At 52.3% G+C, this 22,180-nt stretch overlaps 1 protein-coding gene across 3 annotated transcripts; it reads left to right on the forward strand.

Annotated features, from left to right (window-relative positions):
• The first annotated feature begins 3,873 nt into the window (after positions 1-3,873).
• Positions 3,874-22,043, forward strand: ZNF554 (zinc finger protein 554). Of its 3 annotated transcripts, none has more exons than XM_010367318.2 (5): positions 3,874-4,125; positions 8,675-8,747; positions 14,332-14,458; positions 18,716-18,907; positions 20,268-22,043. In XM_010367318.2, exons 1-5 carry the CDS (start codon positions 4,073-4,075, stop codon positions 21,437-21,439), a joined length of 1,617 nt encoding a protein of 538 aa, XP_010365620.1. In that variant the 5' UTR covers positions 3,874-4,072; the 3' UTR covers positions 21,440-22,043. The 3 variants fall into 3 exon arrangements, with proteins under 3 accessions (XP_010365620.1, XP_030792979.1, XP_030792980.1); XM_030937119.1 differs by having other exon boundaries at positions 4,054-4,125; positions 8,675-8,890; XM_030937120.1 differs by lacking the exon at positions 3,874-4,125 and having other exon boundaries at positions 8,727-8,747; positions 13,917-14,458.
• The last annotated feature ends 137 nt before the right edge of the window (positions 22,044-22,180 follow it).

A 22,180-nucleotide genomic window follows, 5' to 3' on the forward strand; every position in this document is an offset into this window, starting at 1 on the left:
GACGTCTGTCTCGTCCTCACCTCCATTTGGACGGGACTCCGAGGGCTGTGCTGTCTGCTCCAGCCCCTCCTGTCCCATTCCCACCCAACCCCGGACCAATGTGGCTGTGGCCGCGGCCGTGGGGCCTGCTTTGCACCTTACACACACCTGGCTCCACTCTGTGCACCTGCTTCTGTGTCTTTCCAACTCCGGGGGCTAAGGGTTGAGTCTTGTCTTCGCAGAGCTGGACGGCACAGCCTGTGGCCAGCAGGGTTATGCCAGCGAGGCAGGAATTGATAAGTGGGAACACCACAATGGTCATGTTTCAGATACAGCTCAGAGCGGGTCCCATAGCTTGCATCTGAAGCCCCAGCTACTCAGGAGGCTAAGGCGGAAGGATTGCTTGAGCTCGGGAGGTCGAGGCCAGCCTGGGCAATGTAGCAAAACCCCATCTCTATAAAAAATAAGTTCGTTGGGTGTGGGGCCAGTGCCTGTGGTCTCAGTTTTTTGGCAGGCTGAGGCAGGAAGATTGCTGGAGCCTAGGAGGACGAGGCTGCAGTGAGCCATGATCCCACCACTGCACTGCAGCCTGGGCCTCAGAGCAAGACCGTCTCTAAAAGTAACGGTAGTAATAAAATACCTGGGATTCAGAAAAGAGAAGCTGGAAGGCAAAGCCGACCACGCTGGGCAGAGGTGGAGACGGCGAGTTTGGGGGCTCCCTAATCTTCCCCTGCACCGAGCTCTCAGGTGGCCTCCACCTGGTCCCCAGCCAAGACCCAGTTGTGCAGGAGCATCCCAGCTGGGCCCTGGGCCGTCACAGCCTTGCCACACACAGCCTGGCCTGTCACAGCAGAGGCTTGGGCTGCTGGGCCGTGGGCAAATGGCCTGGACCGTCCACAGCCCGCTCCCCTGGAAGTCACCGACCGACCATGCTTAGACGTCAGTTGCTGGATGCCCCAAGCAGAGCCCCGCGGTGCTTCGCAAGCTGGGCCGCCTCCCCTAGCATGTCCCCTGCTCCGTGGACACCCAGGGACGTGGAGGCAGCAGCACTGAGTCTCAGTCCGGGCCCCGTTGCCCAGGGAGATGGGTGTCCTCAGAGCCTTCCCAAAATGCCCACACCGGGGGCACCTGATTTCCCCAAACAGTCCAGGACAGAGCAGGAGCTTTGATCACAGGGGCCCAGCCCCATGCCAGGAGCAGGGAGGGGCCACAGAGCTGCTGTGTCTCTCGGCTCCTCTGCGCCATGCTCCCCACTCGGGGCTCCAGCAGCGGGCTCAGAGGACAGTGTGGCATTAGCATCCCCTGCCCGTCCAGGCTGTCACTCTCCTTGGCCCCTCGCTGCTTCCCGATGGATAAAAAAGGGGAAAATAAAGAATTGTTAAAATATATATATATATATATATATATATATATATATGAACCTGTGTGTTTTGTGATCTTTGCAACGTTTCGCTGTAAACTCGTTCTTTGGGTTTTTGACAAAACCTGAACGCAAAAGGGGTCTCCTCCCCGGTCACCTATCCAGCCCCCGTGGGCCGTCCCCAGATGTCCCTGGCTCCTCGTCCCCACAGTCCTGTCCCTGCCCGTGCTGCCTCCGACACACACGCCCCAGGCTTTGTGCCCGTGGCTCCCTTCTGGTCCTTCACGAAGTATTTCTCCAACCAAGAAGCTGCTGGGATCTCTGTGGTTGGTGGCCCGAGCGGCCCCACTCCTCTCGAGGATGATACCAGTGTAGCCGCTGTAAGCAGGCTCCATGCTACGCGGTAGGCAGGCTCTATCGTCCCCATCCTCCTCCCCACGGGACTTGTGTTACTGTCCCCATGTCCCAAATGGGGTGTCTCAGGAGCAGAGCCAGCGTCCTCCCTCCTCTCCCCAATCAGCAACACCGGCTGAAGGCCACAGCCTTGAAAGGGACAGCCCACGTGGGGCCTCACCAGGGCTGTCCCTACTTCAAGGGACAAAATGGTTTGTGAAACTCAGTTCGATTCTGAGACTGATAGCCAGCTTGCAGAAGGCAGGAGGTCTGGGTTCAAGTCTCAAGGTAGACGGGGCCTGGGGGTGAGTTCCAGCGTGGGCTGGGAGCCAGGGAGCTGCAGATCACTTGAGGCCAGGAGTTCAAGACCAGCCTGGCCAACATGACAAAACCCCGTCTCTACCAAAAGTACAAAAATGTAGTCAGACGTGGTGGCCCATGCCTTAGTCAGTGTGAGAACTGACTAACGCAGTTGCTGAGACTATATTATACACCTTCATAGTGTTAGAAATAAATTTTCGGTGCCACAAAAGAAACAGCCCTCGAACATTAATTTTCTCAGCACGGCAATTTTACTTCTATAGAAGGGTGCGTCTCGCAGATGGAGCAATGGTGAGAGCACATCTGAACAAGGGAGGGGAAGGGGTTCTTATCCCTGACGCAGGTACCCCTACTGCTGTGTCGTTCTCCTATTGGCTAGGGTTGGACCACACAGTCTAAGCTAATTCCGACCGGCTATTTTAAAGAGAGCAGGGTATGAGCCGGAGTGGAGGGGGGAGTAGTTTGGCAGGAAGGACAGCTAGAGAACAGGTGATTCAGGATGATTAAGAACAAATCAGGTGACCAAGGATAACTAAGGTCAGAGCAGGTGACAAGGGTGACTAAGGTCAGAGCAGGTGATACGGGCTAGGAGGGAGTTGTTTACTGAAACTAGGGGCAAGGAGATGAAAAGAACAAGGAAGTTAAAGTTTAAAATGCAGAACGAAGAACAGGGGAGCTGAACCTACGGAAACATTGGTTCTTTGGAGAGGAGCTCAGAACTGATTGTACTTAACAATTTACAGGCTAAAACCTTTGAAGAGGGCCGGGCGCGGTGGCTCAAGCCTGTAATCCCAGCACTTTGGGAGGCCGAGGCGGGCGGATCACGAGGTCAGGAGATCGAGACCCTCCTGGCTAACACGGTGAAACCCCGTCTCTACTAAAAATACAAAAAAAAACTAGCCGGGCGCGGTGGCGGGCGCCTGTAGTCCCAGCTACTCGGAGGCTGAGGCGGGAGAATGGCGGGAACCCGGGAGGCGGAGCTTGCAGTGAGCTGAGATCCGGCCACTGCACTCCAGCCTGGGCGACAGAGCGAGACTCCGTCTCAAAAAAAAAAAAAAAAAAAAAAAAAAAAAAAAAAAAAAAAAAACCTTTGAAGAGGAATTTATTATACCCTACAACACTATATTAATTATAGTAGTTTTACTATTTTAATTTCTGATAACAATTAGTAGAATATTAAATAAATATTTAAACAATAATTTAATTTGGCTGGGCACGGTGGCTCACGCCTGTAATCCCAGAACTTTGGGAGGCCGAGGCGGGTAGATCACTGGAAGTCAGGAGTTCGAGACCAGCCTGGCCAACATGGTGAAACAGCGTCGCTACCAAAAATATAAAAAATCAGGGTGTGGTTGCGCATGCCTGTAATCCCAGCTACTTGGGAGGATGAGGCAGGAGAATCGATTGAACCCGGGAGGCAGAGGTTGCAGTGACCTGAGATCACGCCATTGCACTCCAGCCTGGACGACAAGAGCGAAACTCAGTCTCAAAAACAAACAATTACTTAAGCAATCATTTTAATATGTAATGCCTTATACGTTTATATAACTTGCTTAATAAATAATAATAGTTATTAATATCCAATGGCAAGCCGCCGGGAAACGATGGAGCTTGGATTTGCGAACCCCAGAACGCCCGGGGACTCCACCGAGCCACACGAGGTGGATCCGACAGCCTCAGGGGCATCGCGGTCCTGAGGAGACGCCGCCCGCCCGGAGGCGGCGCTGTGACCCAGGTTGGAGCGCCGGGAGCCCAGCGCCGCGCTGCGGAGCTTGCTGGGACTTGTAGTTCGCAGGCTCGGGGTGCGCAGGCGCAGTGCCGAGTTTGCCTTTGAGCGCGTCGGGAATTGGCGGCGGCTGCTGAGGCGAGTTCCAGAGGGGTGCCTGTTGGGGGCGTCCGCTCCGAGCGCCGAGGTGCCCAGCGGAGGAGGCGTCCCCGGGACACGCAGGGGAGGCCGTCCACCCTGGACGGGGCGCTCCCGCCTCGGGGGCTCTGCGTGGCGCCTGAGCGCGCGCCCCAATGGTCACCTGCGCCCACCTGGGCCGGCGCGCGCGGCTCCCGGCAGCTCAGCTGTAAGTGCCGCCGCCTCCCGCGCCGCGACCTCCGTGCCGGGCCTGCCGGGGCTCTCGTGGGGCTGGGGCTGGCGGGGCCGGGTGGCCGGGGCATGACCCTGTCGCGTTAGGGTCCCCACGGGAGGGTCGGGGGCCGGCAGCTCGCCCAGGGCCCCAGCACCCAGGATGGCACGGTCTGTCCTTGCCCTGTGAAGACGCCCCTGGATGAGAGACGCGTAAGCTCCTGGGGCCCAGCCTGCAAGGAGAGGGAGAAGACGCATTGACTCTACCCTAAAGGCAGAGAGCGGCTGCCACGCTCGCACTTCAGGGAGGCCACATCTGAGGGTCTCAGCGAGGGGCGGTCCTGCCCTCCAGGGGACACCGGGCGATGTCTGGGGACGTCTGTGGTCGTCACAACTGGGGGGAGTTCCGGGCATGGAGTAGGTGGAGGCCAGGGATGCAGCGCAGCACCCTGCCCCAGCCCAGAGAATGACCCAGGCCCCAGTGTCCACAGTGCCCTGTGGGAGGGACCTCACTTATACGTTAGCATCGCGGTCGTGGTGATAAGATAGCAAGGGTCCTTTTTTTTTTTTTTTGAGACAGAGGCTGGCGTGCAATGGCACGATCTCGGTCCACTGCAACCTCCGCCTCCGCCTCCCGGTTTAAGCGATTCTCCTGCTTCAGCCACCCGAGTAGCTGGGATTACAGGCACGTCACCATGCCCAGCTCATTTTTTCATTTTTAGTACAGACGGGGTTTCACCATGTTGGCCAGGCTGGTTTCGAACTCCCGACGTCAGGTGATCCCGCCTCTGCCTCCCAAAGTTCTGGGATTACAGGCGTGAGCCACAGTGCCCGCCTTCAAGGGTCCATTCTGTTTATACCCACCACCCCTGTTGAGGAACGAGGAGGCAGCTGACCTTTCTGCTGGTCTAGCAACCCCAACCTCCCTGAACTCTCCCCTACCCAAACACGTTGGTTTCTTTTTCTTCTTTATCGTTTTCTTGAGACAGAGTCTCACCCTATCGCCCAGGCTGGAGTACAGTTGTATGATCTCGGCTCACTGCACCCTCTGCGGTTCAAGTGATTCTTCTGCCTCAGCCTCCCAAGTAGCTGGAATTACAGGCACACTCCACCATGCCCAGCTAATTTTTATGTTTTTAGTAGAGACAGAGTTTCTCCATGTTGGCCAGGCTAGTGTCGAACTCCTGACCTCAGGTGATCCACCCACCTCGGCCTCCCAAAGTGCTGGGATTACAGGCGTGAGCCACTGTGCCGGGCTGCGTGGATTTCATTTTTGTTTGCAAGGCAGCCTCATGAGGCCTTTCTTTTGGAGCAAGGATGAGTTTTGGGAGTTGGACATTGGAAGGGATGTTCCTGACCCAGGCACATAGGTGTAGGTCAGTGAGGGCGTTGACAGGGTCATTAACATCAACCATGAGAGAGGAGGGTCCTGTGAGCCACTTGAGGGTGGAAGAGGGAAGACGCAGGAGCTGAGGCGTGGGAGGTCCTGTCCTCATTGCCATGAGCTGTAATGTAAAGTTTCAAGAGTGGGCTGGGTGCAGCGGCTCACACCTGTAATCCCAACAATTTGGAGGTCAAGGCGGGCAGATTACAGCCCAGGAGTTAGAGACCAGCCTGGCCAACATGGTGAAACCCCGTCTCTACTAAAAATACAGAAATTAGCCAGGCGTGGTGGCGGGTGCTTGTCATCCCAGCTACTCGGGAGGCTGAGGCACGAGAATCGTTGGCATCCGGGAGGTGAAAGTTGCAGTGAGCCAATATCGCGCCATTGCACTCCAGCCTGGGTGACAAGAGCGAAACTCTGTGTCAAAAAAATGAAAAAGTCCCAAGAGCCAAGGGAGCCTTGCGCCATGTTGGGGGCAGAGGGAAGCCTGGCAGGTTGTAATCCCCAACGGCACCTGCAAAGAATCCCCTGCGTGAAGCCCCTCAAAGCAAGGAGACTGTGTCTGTGTTTGCCTTTGGTTTTTTTGTTTGTTTTTTGAGACGGAGTCTCGCTCTGTCGCCCAGGCTGGTGTGCAGTGGCGCGATCTCGGCTCACTGCAAGCTCCGCCTTCCGGGTTCCCGCCAGTCTCCTGCCTCAGCCTCCCAAGTAGCTGGGACTACAGGCGTCCGCCACCTTGCCCGGCTAATTTTTTGTATTTTTAGTAGAGACGGGGTTTCACTGTGTTAGCCAGGATGGTCTCGATCTCCTGACCTCGTGATCCGCCCACCTCAGCCTCCCAAAGTGCTGGGATTATAGGTATGAGCCACCACGCCCGGTGCCTTTGGTTCTTATATGAGCCTCCTGGAGCTGCTGTGACAATGCACCACAAACTGGGGAGCAGGGGGAGGCTTGAAATTTATTCTCTCACAAGTCTGGAGGCCAGGAGCCCGACATGAAGATGCGGAGGGGCCGTGGTGCTTCTGAAGGCTCTGGTGGGAGGATCTCTGTCTCTTCCAGCTTCTGGGGATGCGCTGCTGTAGTTGGTGTCCCTTGGCTTGAGGCCATATCACTCCAGGTTCTGCCTGCATCATCACATGGCCTTCTTCCCTGTGTCTCTTTTTTTTTTTTTTTTTTGAGACAGAATCTCAGTCTGTAACCAGGCTGGAGTGCAGTGGTGTGATCTCAGCTCGACGCAACCTCCATCCCACCAGGTTCAAGCAATTCTGCCTAAGCCTCCCAAGTAGCTGGGATTACAGACGCCCGCCACCACACTCAGCTAATCTTTGTATTTTTAGTAGAGACGGGGGTTCACCACGTTGGCCAGGCTGGTCTCGAACTCCTGACCTCGTGATCTGCCCGCCTCGGCGTTTCAAAATGCTGGGATTACAGGTGAGAGCCACCACGTCCAGGCATCTCTTTCTCTTGTAAGGACACTAGTCATGGCCGGGCGCGGTGGCTCAAGCCTGTAATCCCAGCACTTTGGGAGGCCGAGACGGGCGGATCACGAGGTCAGGAGATCAAGACCATCCTGGCTAACACGGTGAAACCCCGTCTCTACTAAAAATACAAAAAACTAGCCGGGCGACCTGGCGGGCGCCTGTAGTCCCAGCTCCTCGGGAGGCTGAGGCAGGAGAATGGCATAAACTCGGGAGGCGGAGCTTGCAGTGAGCCGAGATCCGGCCACTGCACTCCAGCCTGGGCGACAGAGCGAGACTCCGTCTCAAAATAAAAAAAAAAAAAAAAAGGACACTAGTCATGCCCCCAGTAGCTGGAAGAGGCAGGAAGGATTTTTCTTGAGAGCTTTTGTTTCTTTTTTTTCCTTATCTTTTCTTTTTGAGACAGAGTCTTGCTCTGTTGCCCAGGCTGCAGTGCAGTGGCACAGTCTTGGCTCACTGAACCTCTGTCTCCCAGGTTCAAATAATTCTCATGCCTCAGCCTTCTGAGTAGCTGGGATTATAGGGATGCACCACCACACCTGGCTATTTTTTTCTGTATTTTTAGTAGATGAGGTTTCACCATGTTGGCCAGGCTAGTCTTGAACTCCTGGGCTCAAGTGATCCTCCTGCCTCAGCCTCCCAAAGTGCTGGGATTACAGGTATGAGCCACCACAACTGAGCTTTTCCCTAGCACGTTCAGAGGGAGCACAGCCCTGCCCACACCTTGATCTCAGACTTCCGGCTTCCAGAACTGGTAAAGGATATATTCCTGTTATTTCAAGCCTCCCGGGTTACTGGCACCTTGTGAAAACAGTCTCAGGAAACACATATGGAGTGAGTGCTTCACTTCCTAATGGAGACTGAGTGTTTCGTAAACTTGTTTGCTTCCAAGGGCCTCAGGACCTTCATCCATAAAATGAGGCCTTTAAGACTCCTGGCCATGGATGGGTGTGGCATCTCACACCTTTAATCCCAGAACTTAGGGAGGCCGAGGAAGGTGGATCCCTTGAGCCCAGGAGCTGTAGACCTGGGACAACATAGCAAGGCCCCGTCTCTACAGAAAATACAGAAAAGTAGCCGGGCATGGTGGTGCCGGTAGTTCCAGCCACAGGCTGAGGTAGGAGGATCGCTTGAGCCCAGGAGGTTGAGGCTGCCCTGAGATGAGCTATGATCGCACCACTGCACTTCAGCCTGGGCAATGGAAGGAGACTCCATCTCTTAAAAAACAAAAACCTGACGGCCGGGCGCGGTGGCTCAAGCCTGTAATCCCAGCACTTTGGGAGGCTGAGACGGGCGGATCACGAGGTCAGGAGATCGAGACCATCTTGGCTAACACGGTGAAACCCCGTCTCTACTAAAAAATACAAAAAACTAGCCGGGCGAGGTGGCGGGCGCCTGTAGTCCCAGCTACTCGGGAGGCTGAGGCAGGAGAATGGCGTAAACCCGGGAGGCGGAGCTTGCAGTGAGCTGAGATCCGGCCACTGCACTCCAGCCCGGGCGACAGAGCGAGACTCCGTCTCAAAAAAAAAAAACAAAACCCTGGCCTCAGTCCTGGGTCCCGGCTTCAGTTTACCTCCCTCTGTGTATGGAGGCCCCTTCAAGCAAATAGAGGGTCTCCAGGCCAAGGGCTCTGGGATCTGGGGACTGGCCTGGGTCTGGTATTCACAGCACCTTTCTCCTCCCCACAGCTCTGACTGCCCAGGAACCTGCTTTTCCCAAGAGGAGAGAATGGCTGCTGGGTACCTGCCCCGCCGGTCCCGGGTGAGATGTCCTCATTCTCCCAGAAGGTGCCCAGTATATCCAGAGGGAACAATCCCGTCAGAAACCCAGTCCTCGATAGAGAAGGAGACCCCTTGCTATGTGAACGTTCAGGAGAGTTCCCCAGGAGTGGTGTGTGGGATGAGGTACTTACTCATGCCGCTCCCAAGTGTGAAGAATGACCCTCAGTATTGGGACTGAGCACAGCTCCTCCCTAGGAGACAGTCTTACAGGATCTCTGGCGTGTCAGTTTTTCTGGCTAGAAACGTCTGTGGCCTTCGTGCCTTTGCCCAAGTTCTTGTCCTGCATCCAGGAAGAATGAGGTACACAGACAAGTAAAGGGTGAAGGAGAGTTGTCTTTACGGTGAGAGCAGCTCAGAGGAGTGGGCAGCTGCTCCCTGTAGGCAGGTTGTCTGGTCGAGTGTTCAGCTCTCAGCTGAGAGGAGGCCCTGGGGAGGGTGGCTTCTCTCTGCAGGCAAGTCATTTGGACGTCTCTGCAGGTCTCTGAAGCTCTCAGCAGAGACAGTAGCTCCTCTCTGCCGACAAATCATCTCTGCAGCTTTCAGTGGAGAGGGTACTCCTCTCTGCAGCTGGTCGTCCCATCCCATCCTCTCATCTCTCTGCCTTCTGTGTCCTCTGGCCGTCCTCTGCCCTGCTGAGGCTGAGCCCAGGGTTTTTATGGACCTCAGAGGGGAGGAAGTGTGTGCTGACTGGTCCATGGGCGGCCATGGGTGGGTGGAAAGAGGCACCATAAGTCCCCACTCTGGTCTGTAGGACTGGCAGCCTGGCCCCGAGTCTTCAGGCCCTCCCTGGCCTGAAGACAGGGCCTTACTGGCAACCCGTCCCCTTCCGCCCAGGAATTAATCTGCCTCCTGCTGGCATTCATGGCCCCGGGCTTGGCCCCACCCCCACTCTGAGAGAGGCCAGGCAGTGGGAGCAGATACCCCCTGAACCTGCAGGGACTGGGAGGTCCTTCCTGAGACACCTGAGGGTGCAGGCTGCACAGATGCCTGGGTCCGGCGCCTGGGAGGGCAGCCACGGCTGCACCCGGAAGCTCCTGCTTCACCATTGGAAGGGGCAGGGGCTCACTTGTCTCCAGCTCCTGCCGGCTTCCTGGAGTGGGAGGCCCAGGTCTGCAGCTGCGGGTCTGGCAGCTGCAGCTGCACCCAGGCGGTCAGATCCCGCCTCTTCTCAGGTCCCCCAAGAGCACAGGAAGGCACAGGAGGGTGGGGCTCCCACCAGCTCCATGGAGTGTGCAGCCCCAGTGGCACCTCCCTGCTGCTGCTGCTAACAAGATGGCATCAGCCACTGCCATGAACAGGTGGGATCCAGCACCTTCCCCCGGAGAGCGGACAGTGCTGCCCAGGAAGGCATCCTCCTCTTTATTTGAAAGAATATTTTTGTAATTGCGATAAAACATATGAAATATCTGTGAACTTCACCATCTTAACCATTTTGAAGTGCACAGCTCAGTAGCATTAAACACATTCATGCGGTTTTACAACCATCACCACCGTCCTTTCTAGAACTTTCTCCTCTTCCCAAACTAAAACTCTGTCCCCATGAGACACTCACTCCCCGTCCCCCTTCCCAGCCTCTGGCACCTGCCATCCTACTTTCTGTCTCTGTGAATCTGATGACTCCAGGGACCTCCTAGGAGTGGAACCACACGGGCTTTGTCCTTCCGTGCCTGGCTTCTCTCACTGAGCGTAACGTGATTGCTGTTTTGTTTTGTTTTATTTTATTTTATTATTTTATTTATTTATTTTTTGAGATGGAGTCTCGCTCTGTCGCCCAGGCTGGAGTGCAGTGGCCGGATCTCAGCTCACTGCAAGCTCCGCCTCCCGGGTTTACGCCATTCTCCAGCCTCAGCCTCCCGAGTAGCTGGGACTACAGGCGCCCGCCACCGCGCCCGGCTAGTCTTTTGTATTTTTAGTAGAGACGGGGTTTCACCGTGTTTGCCAGGATGGTCTCGATCTCCTGACCTCGTGATCTGCCCGCCTCGGTCTCCCAAAGTGCTGGGACTACAGATGTGAGCCACCATGCCCGGCCTGCGGTTTTATTTTTTTGAAACAGGGTCTTGCTCTGTTGCCCAGGTTAGAGTGCAGTGGTGCGATCTTGGCTCACTGCAACCTCCACCTCCCAAGCTCAAGCTGTTCTTGTGCCTCAGCCTCCCAAGTAGCTGGGATTACAGGCATGTGCCACCATACCCAGCCAATTTTTGTATTATTAGTAGAGACGGAGTTTCACCATGTTGGCCCAGGCTGGCCATGAACTCCTGGGTTCAGGTGATCCACCCACCTTGGCCTCCCAAAGTGCTGGGATTACAGATGTGAGCCACCACTACCGCCCTCTGCAGTTTTATTTATTTATTCATTTTTGAGATGGAGTTTTGCTCTGTTGCCCAAGCTGAAGTGAGATCCTGCCGCCTGGGTTCAAGTGATTCTCCTGCCTCAGCCTCTCAAGTAGCTGAGATTACGGTACTCACCACCATGCCCGGCTAATTTTTGTATTTTTAGTAGAGACAGGGTTTCACCATGTTGGCCAGGCTGGTCTTTTTTTTTTTCTTTTTGAGACAGAGTCTTGCTCTGTTGCCCAGGCTGGAGTGCAGTGGCGCGATCTCAGCTCACTGTAAGCTCTGCCTCCCGGGTTTATGCCATTCTCCTGCCTCCGCCTCCCGAGTAGCTGGGATTATAGGCACCTGCTGCCACCATGCCCAGCTAATTTTTTGTATTTTTAGTAAAGATGGGGTTTCACCATGTTAGCCAGGATGGTCTCGATCTCCTGGCCTTGTGATCCACCTGCCTCGGCCTCCCAAAGTGTTGGGATTACAGGCATGAGCCACCGCACCCAGCCCAAGCTGGTCTTGAACTCCTGGCCTCAAAGGCCAAAGTGCTAGGATTACAGGCACATCCTGGAGTGGGATTTTTAAAATTTTTTAAAATTTTTTTGTAGAGGCCGGGCGCGGTGGCTCAAGCCTGTAATCCCAGCACTTTGGGAGGCCGAGACGGGCGGATCACGAGGTCAGGAGATCGAGACCATCCTGGCTAACACGGTGAAACCCCGTCTCTACTAAAAATACAAAAAACTAGCCGGGCGTGGTGGCGGGCGCCTGTAGTCCCAGCTACTCGGGAGGCTGAGGCAGGAGAATGGCGGGAACCCGGGAGATGGAGCTTGCAGTGAGCCAAGATTGCGCCACTGCACTCCAGCCTGGGCAACAGAGCGAGACTCCGTCTCAAAAAAAAAAAAAAAAAAAAAAAAAATTTTTTTGTAGAAACTGGGAGTCACTATGTTGCCCAGTCTGGTGTCAAACTCCTGGGCTCAAGCAGTCTTCCCAGCTTGGCCTCCCAAAGTGCTGGGATTACCAGTGTGAGCAAAGTCAGAAGGGTTTTTTTTTTTTTTTTCCAGGATGCAACTGAAGAGTGAGAGGTGAAGGCATAAGATGGGTGTGGACTGAAGCGAGTCCATACAGGCCCCTTAAGGCTGGGGTCAAAAGATCGGGGTGCCTCCTCTATGCATATGGTTCACATGCTAGAAGTGGTTTTACATCCTTTCTTTTCTTTTCTTTTCCTTTTCTTTTTTTTTTTTTTTTTGAGACGGAGTCTCACTCTGTCACCCAGGCTGGAGTGCTGTGGCCGGATCTCAGCTCACTGCAAGCTCCGCCTCCCGGGTTCAGGCCATTCTCCTGTCTCAGCCTCCCGAGTAGCTGGGACTACAGGCGCCGCCACGTCGCCCGGCTAGTTTTTTGTAGTTTTTAGTAGAGACGGGGTTTCACCGTGTTAGCCAGGATGGTCTCGATCTCCTGACCTCGTGATCCGCCCGTCTCGGCCTCCCAAAGTGCTGGGATTACAGGCTTGAGCCACCGCGCCCGGCCTTCTTTTTTTTGATATAGTTTCACTCTTGTTGTCCAGGCTGGAGTGCAGTGGTGCAATCTCAGCTCACTGCAACCTCCGCCTCCTGGGTTCAAGGATTCTCCTGCCTCAGCCTCCTGAGTAGCTGGGATTACAGGCACCCACCACCACTCTTGACTGATTTTGTATTTTTTTCTTTTTTTTTTTTGAGATGGAGTCTCGCTCTGTCACCCAGGCTGGAGTGCAGTGGCGTGATCTCGGCTCACTGCAAGCTCTGCCTCCCGGGTTCATGCCATTCTCCTGCCTCAGCCTCCGAGTAGCTGGGACTACAGGCGCGCACCACCACGCCCGGCTAATTTTTTGTATTTTTAGTAGAGACAGGGTTTCACCGTGTTAGCCAGGATGGTCTCGATCTCCTGACCTCGTGATCTGCCCACCTCGGCCTCCCAAAGTGCTGGGATAATAGGCGTGAGCCACTGCGCCCGACCTGATTTTGTATTTTTAGTAGAGATGGGGTTTCTCCGTATTGGTCAGGCTGGTCTCGAACTCCTGACCTCAGGTGATCCACCTGCCTCAACCTCCCAAAGTGCTGGGATTACAGGTGCAAGCCATCGTACCCGACTGGTAACTTTTTTTTTTTCTTTTGAGATGGAGTCTCGTTCTGTTACCCAGGCTGGAGTGCAGTGACACAATCTCGGCTCACTGCAACCTCTGCCTACCGGTTCAAGAGATTCTCCTGCCTCAGCCTCTGAGTAGCTCTGAGTAGCTGGGATTACAGGTGCACACCACCACGCCCAGCTAATTTTTGTATTTTTAGTAGAGACAGGGTTTCACCATATTGGTCAGGCTAGTCTCGAACTCCTGACCTCATGATCTGCCTGCCTCAGCCTCCCAAAGTGCTGGGATTACAGGCATGAGTCACAGTGCCCAGCCAACTTTTACATCTTACAGCAGATACCAGCTTAGGTGCCGTTTTATACCACGGATTACCTGGATAGCCATTCAGGCCCTAAACACGCAGACCCTTCATATGCTGAAACAACAAAGCTTTCGCCAGGTTTCAGTGGGTCGGGGTTGTTGTAACAGATTCCTCTTCTTACATTGTCCGTGCCTTGTAACGTGTAACTATGAGTCACGGGAGCAAAGAAAACTAATCTCTAATAATTGTGAGTTTTGAGGAAGGTCCCGTTCCATCCTGCGTATTGTTGGGTATCGTGTCTAGGTCTTCTGACTATAGCAATAGCAAATGCTGTGGCTGCTATTAACTAGTTAGTCCTCACGACAACACGCTTTGGATAAAATGCTACTTTCCATTGAACAGATGAGGAGGCTGTGTCCCGGATAGGTCAGATATATACCTGCAGTCCCGTAACCCACAGGTGGCATGACCCTGACATCCATGCATTTTCAGAACCAGTAGGGGGAGATTCTCACGTGGGAATGTCAGACTCAGAGATCCAGAGGTTAGAATCACCAGTTCAATAAGCAATGGGCAAAGTGTTTCATCCAGACCTGTGTCCTGGTCATCATTGCTGTGTTGACGGTGGGCCTAAGGTCTATATATCCCTCTGATTTGAAGCCAAGGACAAGCACCCACAAGGCAGCTAGTAGATACTGACTCTGGACTTTGCACCTTGACCTTTCTCAACTTCCCTGGTGCCACCAACCTCACCCCTCCTCCCATGAACGTGGGTGGCGATGGACCCATCTTGAGCAGAACTGCTGTGATATTCCAGGAATTAGTAACCTTTGAGGATGTGTCCGTGGACTTCTCCCAGGAGGAATGGGAGTTGCTGGAGCCTGCTCAGAAGAACCTGTACAGAAAGGTGATGCTGGAGAACTATAGGAACGTGGTCTCCCTGGGTAAGGCAAGCATCATTAATTCCTGTGTTCATTGATTCACATTTATCTGGTGTATTAGTCTGTTCTCACACTGCTAACAAAGACTGGGTAATGTGTAAAGGAAAGGAGGTTTAATGGACTCAGTTCCACATGGCCGGGGAGGGCTCACAATCATGGTGGAAGGCGAATGAGGAGCAAAGTCACGTCTGACATGGCAGTAGGCAAGAGAGCTTGTGCAGGGAAACTCCCATTTGTAAAACCGTTAGATCTTGTGAGACATATTCACTACCACGAGAACAGTATGGGGAAAGCCACCCCCGCCATGATTCAGTTATCTCCCCCTGGCTCTGCCCCCGACGTGGGGATTCTTACAATTCAAGGTAAGATTTGGATGGCGACACAGCCAAACCATCTCATCTAGTGTCTACTGTGTGTCAGGCACCATGCTGGGAATGGGGGATTCATCGGTAAATAAGACAGACGTGGGTCCTGGTTTTGTGGCTTTCATGGTCTGGTTTCTCTGAGAACAGATGACCTTCCTTGTTCAGTACATGATAGCTGGAGCTGCAGTGGAATTGCATGTCTCAGCTCAGGCCTAGATAACTTCTCTGATTCCCCTTGGGAACAAAGTCAGAGTGCCTTAGTCCGTTTCACACTGCTGTAAAGAATACCACACCCTCGGCTGGGCGTGGTGGCTCACGCCTGTAATCCCAGCACTTAGAGATCACAAGGGTGGATCGCTTGAGGTCAGGAGTTCAAGACCAGCCTGGCCAACGTGGTGAAACCCTGTCTCTATTAAAAATAGGAAAAAAATCAGCCGGGCGTGGTGTTGGGCACCAGTAACCCCGGCGACTCAGGAAGCTGAGGCAGGAGACTTGCTTGAACATGGGAGGCAGAGGTTGCAGTGAGCCGAGATGGCACCACTGCATTCCAGCCTGGGCGACAGAGCGAGACTCGTCTCAAAAAAAAAAAGGAAAAGAGGTTTAATGGAGTCACAGTTCCCCATGGCTTGGGAGGCCTCAGGAAACTTACAGTCATGGCAGAAGGGGAAGCAGGCATCTTCTTCAAAAAGCAGCAAGAGAGAGAAGAGAGCAGGGGAAACCTTATAAAACCATCCGATCTCATGAGAATTCACTATCATGAGAACAGCATGGCGGAACCGACCCCATGATCTCATCACCTCCCATCAGGTACCTCCCTTGACATGTGGGGATTACAATTTGAGATGAGATTTGGGTCGGGAGACAGCCCAGCCATATCACAGAGCATTTGTACTCTTAATTTAAAAAAAAATGTTTTTACTATAATAAAAAATACAGACTGGGCGTAGTGGTTCACGTCTGTAATCCCAGCACTTTGGGAGGCTGAGGTGGTTGGATCACTTGAGGCCAGGAGTTTGAGACCAGCCTGACAAACATGGCAAAACCTCATCTCTACTAAAAACACAAAAATTAGCCGGGCATGGTGGCGGGCGCCTGTAATCCCAGCTACTTGGGAGGCTGAGGCATGAGAATCACTTGAACCCAAGAGGCAGAGGTTGCAGTGAGCCAAGATTGTACCACTGGACTCTAGCCTGGGCAACAGAGCGAGACTCTGTCTCAAAAAATATATATACAGCGGTGGCTCACACCTGTAATCCCAGCACTCTGGGAGGCCAAGGCAGGTGGATCACCTGAGAGACTAGCTTGACCAACATGGAGAAACCCTGTCTCTATTAAAAATACAAAATTAGGCTGGGCGCGGTGGCTCAAGCCTATAATCCCAGCACTTTGGGAGGCCGAGACGGGCGGATCACGAGGTCAGGAGATCGAGACCATCCTGGCTAACACTGTGAAACCCTGTCTCTACTAAAAAATACAAAAAACTAGCCGGGCAAGGTGGCAGACGCCTGTAGTCCCGGCTACTCGGGAGGCTGAGGCAGGAGAATGGCGTGAACCCGGGAGGTGGAGCTTGCAGTGAGCTGAGATCCGGCCACTGCACTCCAGCCCGGGCGACAGACCGAGACTCCGTCTCAAAAAAAAAAAAAAAAAAAACAAAATTAGCCGGGCGAGATGGCGCATGCCTGTAATCCCAGCTACTCAGGAGGCTGAGGCAAGAGAATCGCTTGAACCCAGGAGGTGGAGGTTACGGTGAGCTGAGATCATGCCATTGCACTCCAGCCTGGGCAACAAGAGCAAAACTCCCTGTCAAAAAAAAAAAAAAAAGAAATATATATACATATGTATATATGTACAGACATATCTATTTATATATTTCTATATAAATATAAAGTGTGCCTTTTTCACCCTTTTCAAGTATGCAGTTCAGTGGCATTAAATGCATTCAGCATGTACTACAGCCAACACAACTATCCAGTTCCAGAACTTTTTTATCCTCAACGAAAACTCTATACGCACTAAATTCTCCCTCCCCAGCCCCTCCTTCAGCCCCTGGTAACCATGAGTCACTCTCCAGCTCTGTGGATTTGCCTACCCTGGACATTTCCTATAAACAGAATCAGATAATATGTGGTCTTTTGTTGTCTGGCTGAGTTCACTGGGTGTGATGTTTTCAGGGTTCATTTACGTTGTAGCCCGTGTCAGTGCTTTATTCATAGATTAAGAAGATGATTCCATTGTGTGTATTCAGCACGCTGTGTTCATCCATTCACCAGTTGATGGACCTCGGGTTTCCACCTTTCTACTGTTGTGAACCCTGTTGCTGTGAGCATTGGCCAACACGTATCTGTGTCAGTCACTGTTTTCAGCGCTTCGGGTCGATGCTCGGAGCAGAGTTGCTGGCTCATGCGGTAATTCTATGTTTAGAATTTAACTTTTTGAGGAACTGCCATACTGGCTTTTGTTTTGTTTTGTTTTGAGACAGAATCTCGCTTTGTCACCCAGGCTGGAGTGCAGTGGCACTTTCTCAGCTCACTGCAGCCTCTGCCTCTGCAGTTCAAGTGATTCTCATGCCTCAGCTTCCCAAGTATAGCTGGAATTACAGGTGTGCACCATCACACCTGTTTTTGTATTTGTATTTTTTTTTTTTTTTATGAGACAGAATTTTGCTCTTGTTGCCCAGGCTGGAGTGCAGTGGTGCAATCTCAGCTCACCACAACCTCTGCCTCCCAGGTTCAGGCGATTCTCCTGCCTCAGCCTCCCCAATAGCTGAGATTACAGGCATGCACCACCACACCCGGCTACTGTTTTTGTATTTTTAATAGAGATGGATTTTTGTCATATTGGCCAGGCTGGTGTTGAACTCATGACCTCAAGTGATCCACCTACCTCCACTTCCCAAAGTGCTGGGATTACAGACGAGCCACTGTGCCCAGCCCCATACTGGTTTTTGTAGCAGCATGTACATTTTCCATTCCTACCAGCAGTGTAAACTGTTCTAATTTCTCCACATCCTTGGCAACACTTATTTTTTTTTATTATTATGGCCTTCCTAGTATGTGTGAAGTGGTATCTCATTGCGGTTTTGGTATGCATTTCCCTAATGACCAGTGACATTGAGCATCCATTCATGTGTTTATTGACCATTTGTATATCGATTTTGGAGGGAAATGTAAGATCTTTTTTTTTTTTTTTTTTGAGACAGGGTCTCACTCTTGTCACCCAGCCTGGGGTGTCAGTGGTATAATCATAGCTCACTACAGCCTTGACCTCCACAGGCTCAAGTGATCCTCCCACCTCAGCCTCCCAGGTAGCTGGTACTGTAGACTCAGACCACCACACTTGGCTAGGTTTTTGGGTATTTTTTCTTTCTTTCTTTTTGGTAGGTACAGGGTCTCACCATGTTGCCCAGGCTGGTCTCACACTCCTGAGCTCAAGTGAACCACCTGCCTCTGGGCCTCCCAGAGTGTTGGGATTACAGATGTGAGCTACCACGCCCAACCAGATCTATAATATTATTTATTTATTTATTTATTTATTTTATTTTATTTTTTTGAGACTGAGTCTTGTTGCCCAGGCTGGAGTACAATGCCACGATCTCAGCTCACTGCAACCTCTGCCTCCCGGGTTCAAGCAGTCGTCCCACCTCAGCCTCTTGAGTAACTGGGGTTACAGGCCTGCACCACCATGCCCGGCTAATTTTTGTATTTTTAGTAGAGACGGGGTTTTGCCATGTCGGCCAGGCTGGTCTCAAACTCCTGACGTCGGGTGATCCAGCTGCCTTGGCTTCCCGAAGTGCTGGGATGACAGGAGTGAGCCCGGCCCAGATCTGCAATTTTTTAATTAGAAAATAAAATCTTTAACTTGTGCTACCTCTCAAGTATACTCTTGTCTCTTTCAGAGGCCTTGAAGAACCAATGTACTGATGCGGGGATTAAGAACGGTTCACTTTCCCCAGCTCGAACCCCACAAGTCACAAGTCTTTCCTCATGGATGGGGTATTTACTTCTTCAACCAGCGGCTTCTTCCCACTTGGAGCAAAGAGAAGCCCTGTGGATGGAGGAGAAAGGAGCTCCTCAAGCCTCCTGTTCAGGTGAGGATCAGGGAGATGGAACATTGTGATGGCAGTGGCATCATGGGAAATATTAGCAGTGGCATCATGGGAAATATTGGCAGTGGCATCATGGGAAATAGTGGCAGTGGCATCATGGGAAATATTGGCAGTGGCATCATGGGAAATATTGGCAGTGGCATCATGGGAAATATTGGCAGTGGCATCATGGGAAATAGTGGCAGTGGCATCATGGGAAATATTGGTCGGAAGTATCTACACAAGGCCCTGATTCTGTAAGGAGAATGCCAAGATCCCGTTCTCAGACACCTTGAGTTCACTTTCTGGCAGCTTTCTCCTTCTCTTTACTACTTTGTATGACCTCTCTCTGGGCACAGAGAAAAGAATATCCCATTTTCTTGTTGTATTTATTTATCTTAAGACAGGGTCTCACTCTGTGGCCCAGGTTGGAGTGCAGCGGCATGATCATATCTCACTGCATCCTCGCCTTCCTGGGCTCGAGTGATTCTCCTGCCTCAGCCTTCTGAGCAGCTGGGACTATAGGCACCTGCCATGGCTCCCAGCTATTTTGTTTTTCTCAGAGATGGAGTCTCACTGTGTTTCCCAAGCTGCTCTTGAATTCTTGGCCTCAAGCGGTCCTGCTTTCTCAGCCTCCCAAAGTGTTGGGAGTACAGGCATCAGCCACAACTCCTGGCCCCATTTTCTTCTACTCCCCCCGCCCCCGCCCATTTCCTTCTTGAAGCCATTCTGCCTGTGTTTCTAGTTGTCTCTTCCCTCTTTGCTTTCTTGATAATTCTTTCTCTCTGCTAGATATATTCTCCCAGCTTTACAGAGTAATTTTTTTTTTTTTTGGACACAGAGTCTCGCTCTTTCACTCTTGTCGCCCAGGCTGGAGTGCAGTGGTGCGATCTCGGCTCACCGCAACCTCCGCCTCCCGGGTTCAAGCTATTCTTCCGCCTCAGCCTCCTGAGTACAGGCATGCGCCACCACGCCTGGCTAATTTTTGTATTTTTGGTAGAGACGGGGTTTCACTGTGTTGGTCAGGCTCGTCTCAAACTCCTGACCTCAGGTGATCCACCCGCTTTGGCCTCCCAAAGTGCTGGGATGACAGGGGTGAGCCACCGCACCTCCAGAGTAATTTCTTTCTGCATTGAATTTCTCTGCCTTTTCCCGTCACTGTCAATCTTCTGCTGCTGCATCTCATCCTTAGTGGCCTTCCTTGCCACCCATCTGTCTTTTTCCCATCCTTCCCCCATGTTCAAAGCTGATATTTGAACATCAATCCACACAGACCTTGTAGATGTTGGAAGGACTTTTGTCCCACTCGTTTTCAAGCTGTTTCTTCTTCTAAAAAAAGTGTTTCCGCCTCAATCGATTCCAGATTGCATGACTGTACTAAGAAACCAAGACTCAACGTACAAGAAGGTGGCTTTGCAGGAGGAGCCAGCCAGTGGTTTAAAGATGATAAAGCTTATCAGAGAAGATGGGCGATGGAAGCAATTCGAGGAGAGGCATGAAGACCCCCAGGGACTTTTGAGCCAGAAGGCATCCCTCCACGTAGTGGCCATTCCTCAGGAGAAGGCTACTGCATGGCACGGATTTGGGGAAAATGGTCATCTGAGCCCAGCCCTTGTTTTATCACAGGGAAGCTCTAGAGGGAATCACTTGTGTGGCAGTGAGCTAGATATTACAAGCTTGGCATCCGATTCAATCTTAAACCACCATCAGATGGGATATGCTGATCGGAGACCCTGTGAAAGTAATGAATGCGGAAATGCCATCAGCCAGAACAGTCACTTGATTCAACACGGGGGGAAAATGCTTGTGTATTTGGAAAATGGGCAGTCATTGAACCACGGTATGGCCCTGACCGTCCACAACAAAATCAACACGGCAGAGAAACCCTTTGCGTGCCAGCAGTGCGGGAAGGTGTTCAACCGGAGGCATTCTTTGAGCGAACATCGAAGAATTCACACGGGAGAGAAACCCTACGAGTGTCAGGAGTGTGGGCGAGCCTTCACGCACAGCTCCACCCTCACGCGCCATCTGAGAACTCATACTGGAGAGAAGCCCTACGCGTGCAGCGAGTGCGGGAAAGCCTTCAACAGGATCTCATCTTTGACTCAGCATCAAAGGATTCACACTGGGGAAAAGCCCTATAAATGTGAAGACTGTGGGAAATCCTTCTGCCAGAGTTCCTACCTGATCTTGCACAGGAGGACACACACCGGAGAGAAGCCATACGAATGCAGTGAATGTGGAAAGGCCTTTAGCGACCGCTCCTCTCTCAACCAGCATGAGCGAACTCACACGGGCGAGAACCCCTATGAATGTAAGCAGTGTGGGAGAGCCTTCAGCCAGAGGTCTTCCCTTGTGAGGCACGAGAGAACTCACACTGGAGAGAAACCCTACAGGTGTCAGGAATGTGGGAAAGCCTTCAGCCAGAGTTCGTCCCTTGTCACACATCAGAAAACTCACAGCAGCCAGAAAACCTACAAAATCATTGACTGTGGGAAAGCGTTCTACCAGAACAGACATCTTATTGGATGTTAGCAATTGCATGCTGCTTTGTAAACTCCTTTTTAGTACTCTGACACATACATGTGGTTATACTTTGCCCTGGTGGGATGGATAATTTGAAAAGCAGTGGGTTTATGTCACCTTCTCACCTTCTTGGAAGAAAGCTCTGAGAATGGGCCTTTTTGTGTTCTGTTGTGGCGTTTTTGAGATGGGGTCTGCCACCCAGGCTGGAGTGCAGTGGCATGATCATACTTCACTGTAGCTTCAACTTTCTGGGCTCAAGTAATCCTCCCACCCCAGCCTTCCAAGTAGCTAGGACTACAGGCATGCAACACCATGCCCAGCAAATTTTTAAATTTATTATGGAATTGGAGCCCTGCTACATTACCAAGACTGGTCTTTAATTCCCGGGGTCAAGCACTCCTCCTGTCTTGGCCTCCCAAAGTGCTGGGATTAGAAGCATGAGCCACTGTACCCAGCCTGACGGGGCCTTTTAATAGGAGGAGTTGCCATTGCAATATGCCAGTGAGCTCCAGACTTTCGGAAAAGATTGGTGGATGGGAGTGCTATCGTGGATGGGATCTTGCCAAGACCCATTACATGTTTAGTTGCTTAAACAAAAGGTATTCTGTTTCTTTTTTTTATTGAGACAGAGTTTCACTCTTGTTGCCCAGGCTGGAGTGCAATGGCACAATCTCGGCTCACCACAGCCTCTGCCTCCCGGGTTGAAGCAATTCTCCTGCCTCAGCCTCCCAAGTAGCTGTGATTACAGGC

The sequence above is a fragment of the Rhinopithecus roxellana genome, chromosome 8, assembly GCF_007565055.1.
Source record: "Rhinopithecus roxellana isolate Shanxi Qingling chromosome 8, ASM756505v1, whole genome shotgun sequence".
Taxonomy (NCBI): Eukaryota; Metazoa; Chordata; class Mammalia; order Primates; family Cercopithecidae; genus Rhinopithecus; species Rhinopithecus roxellana.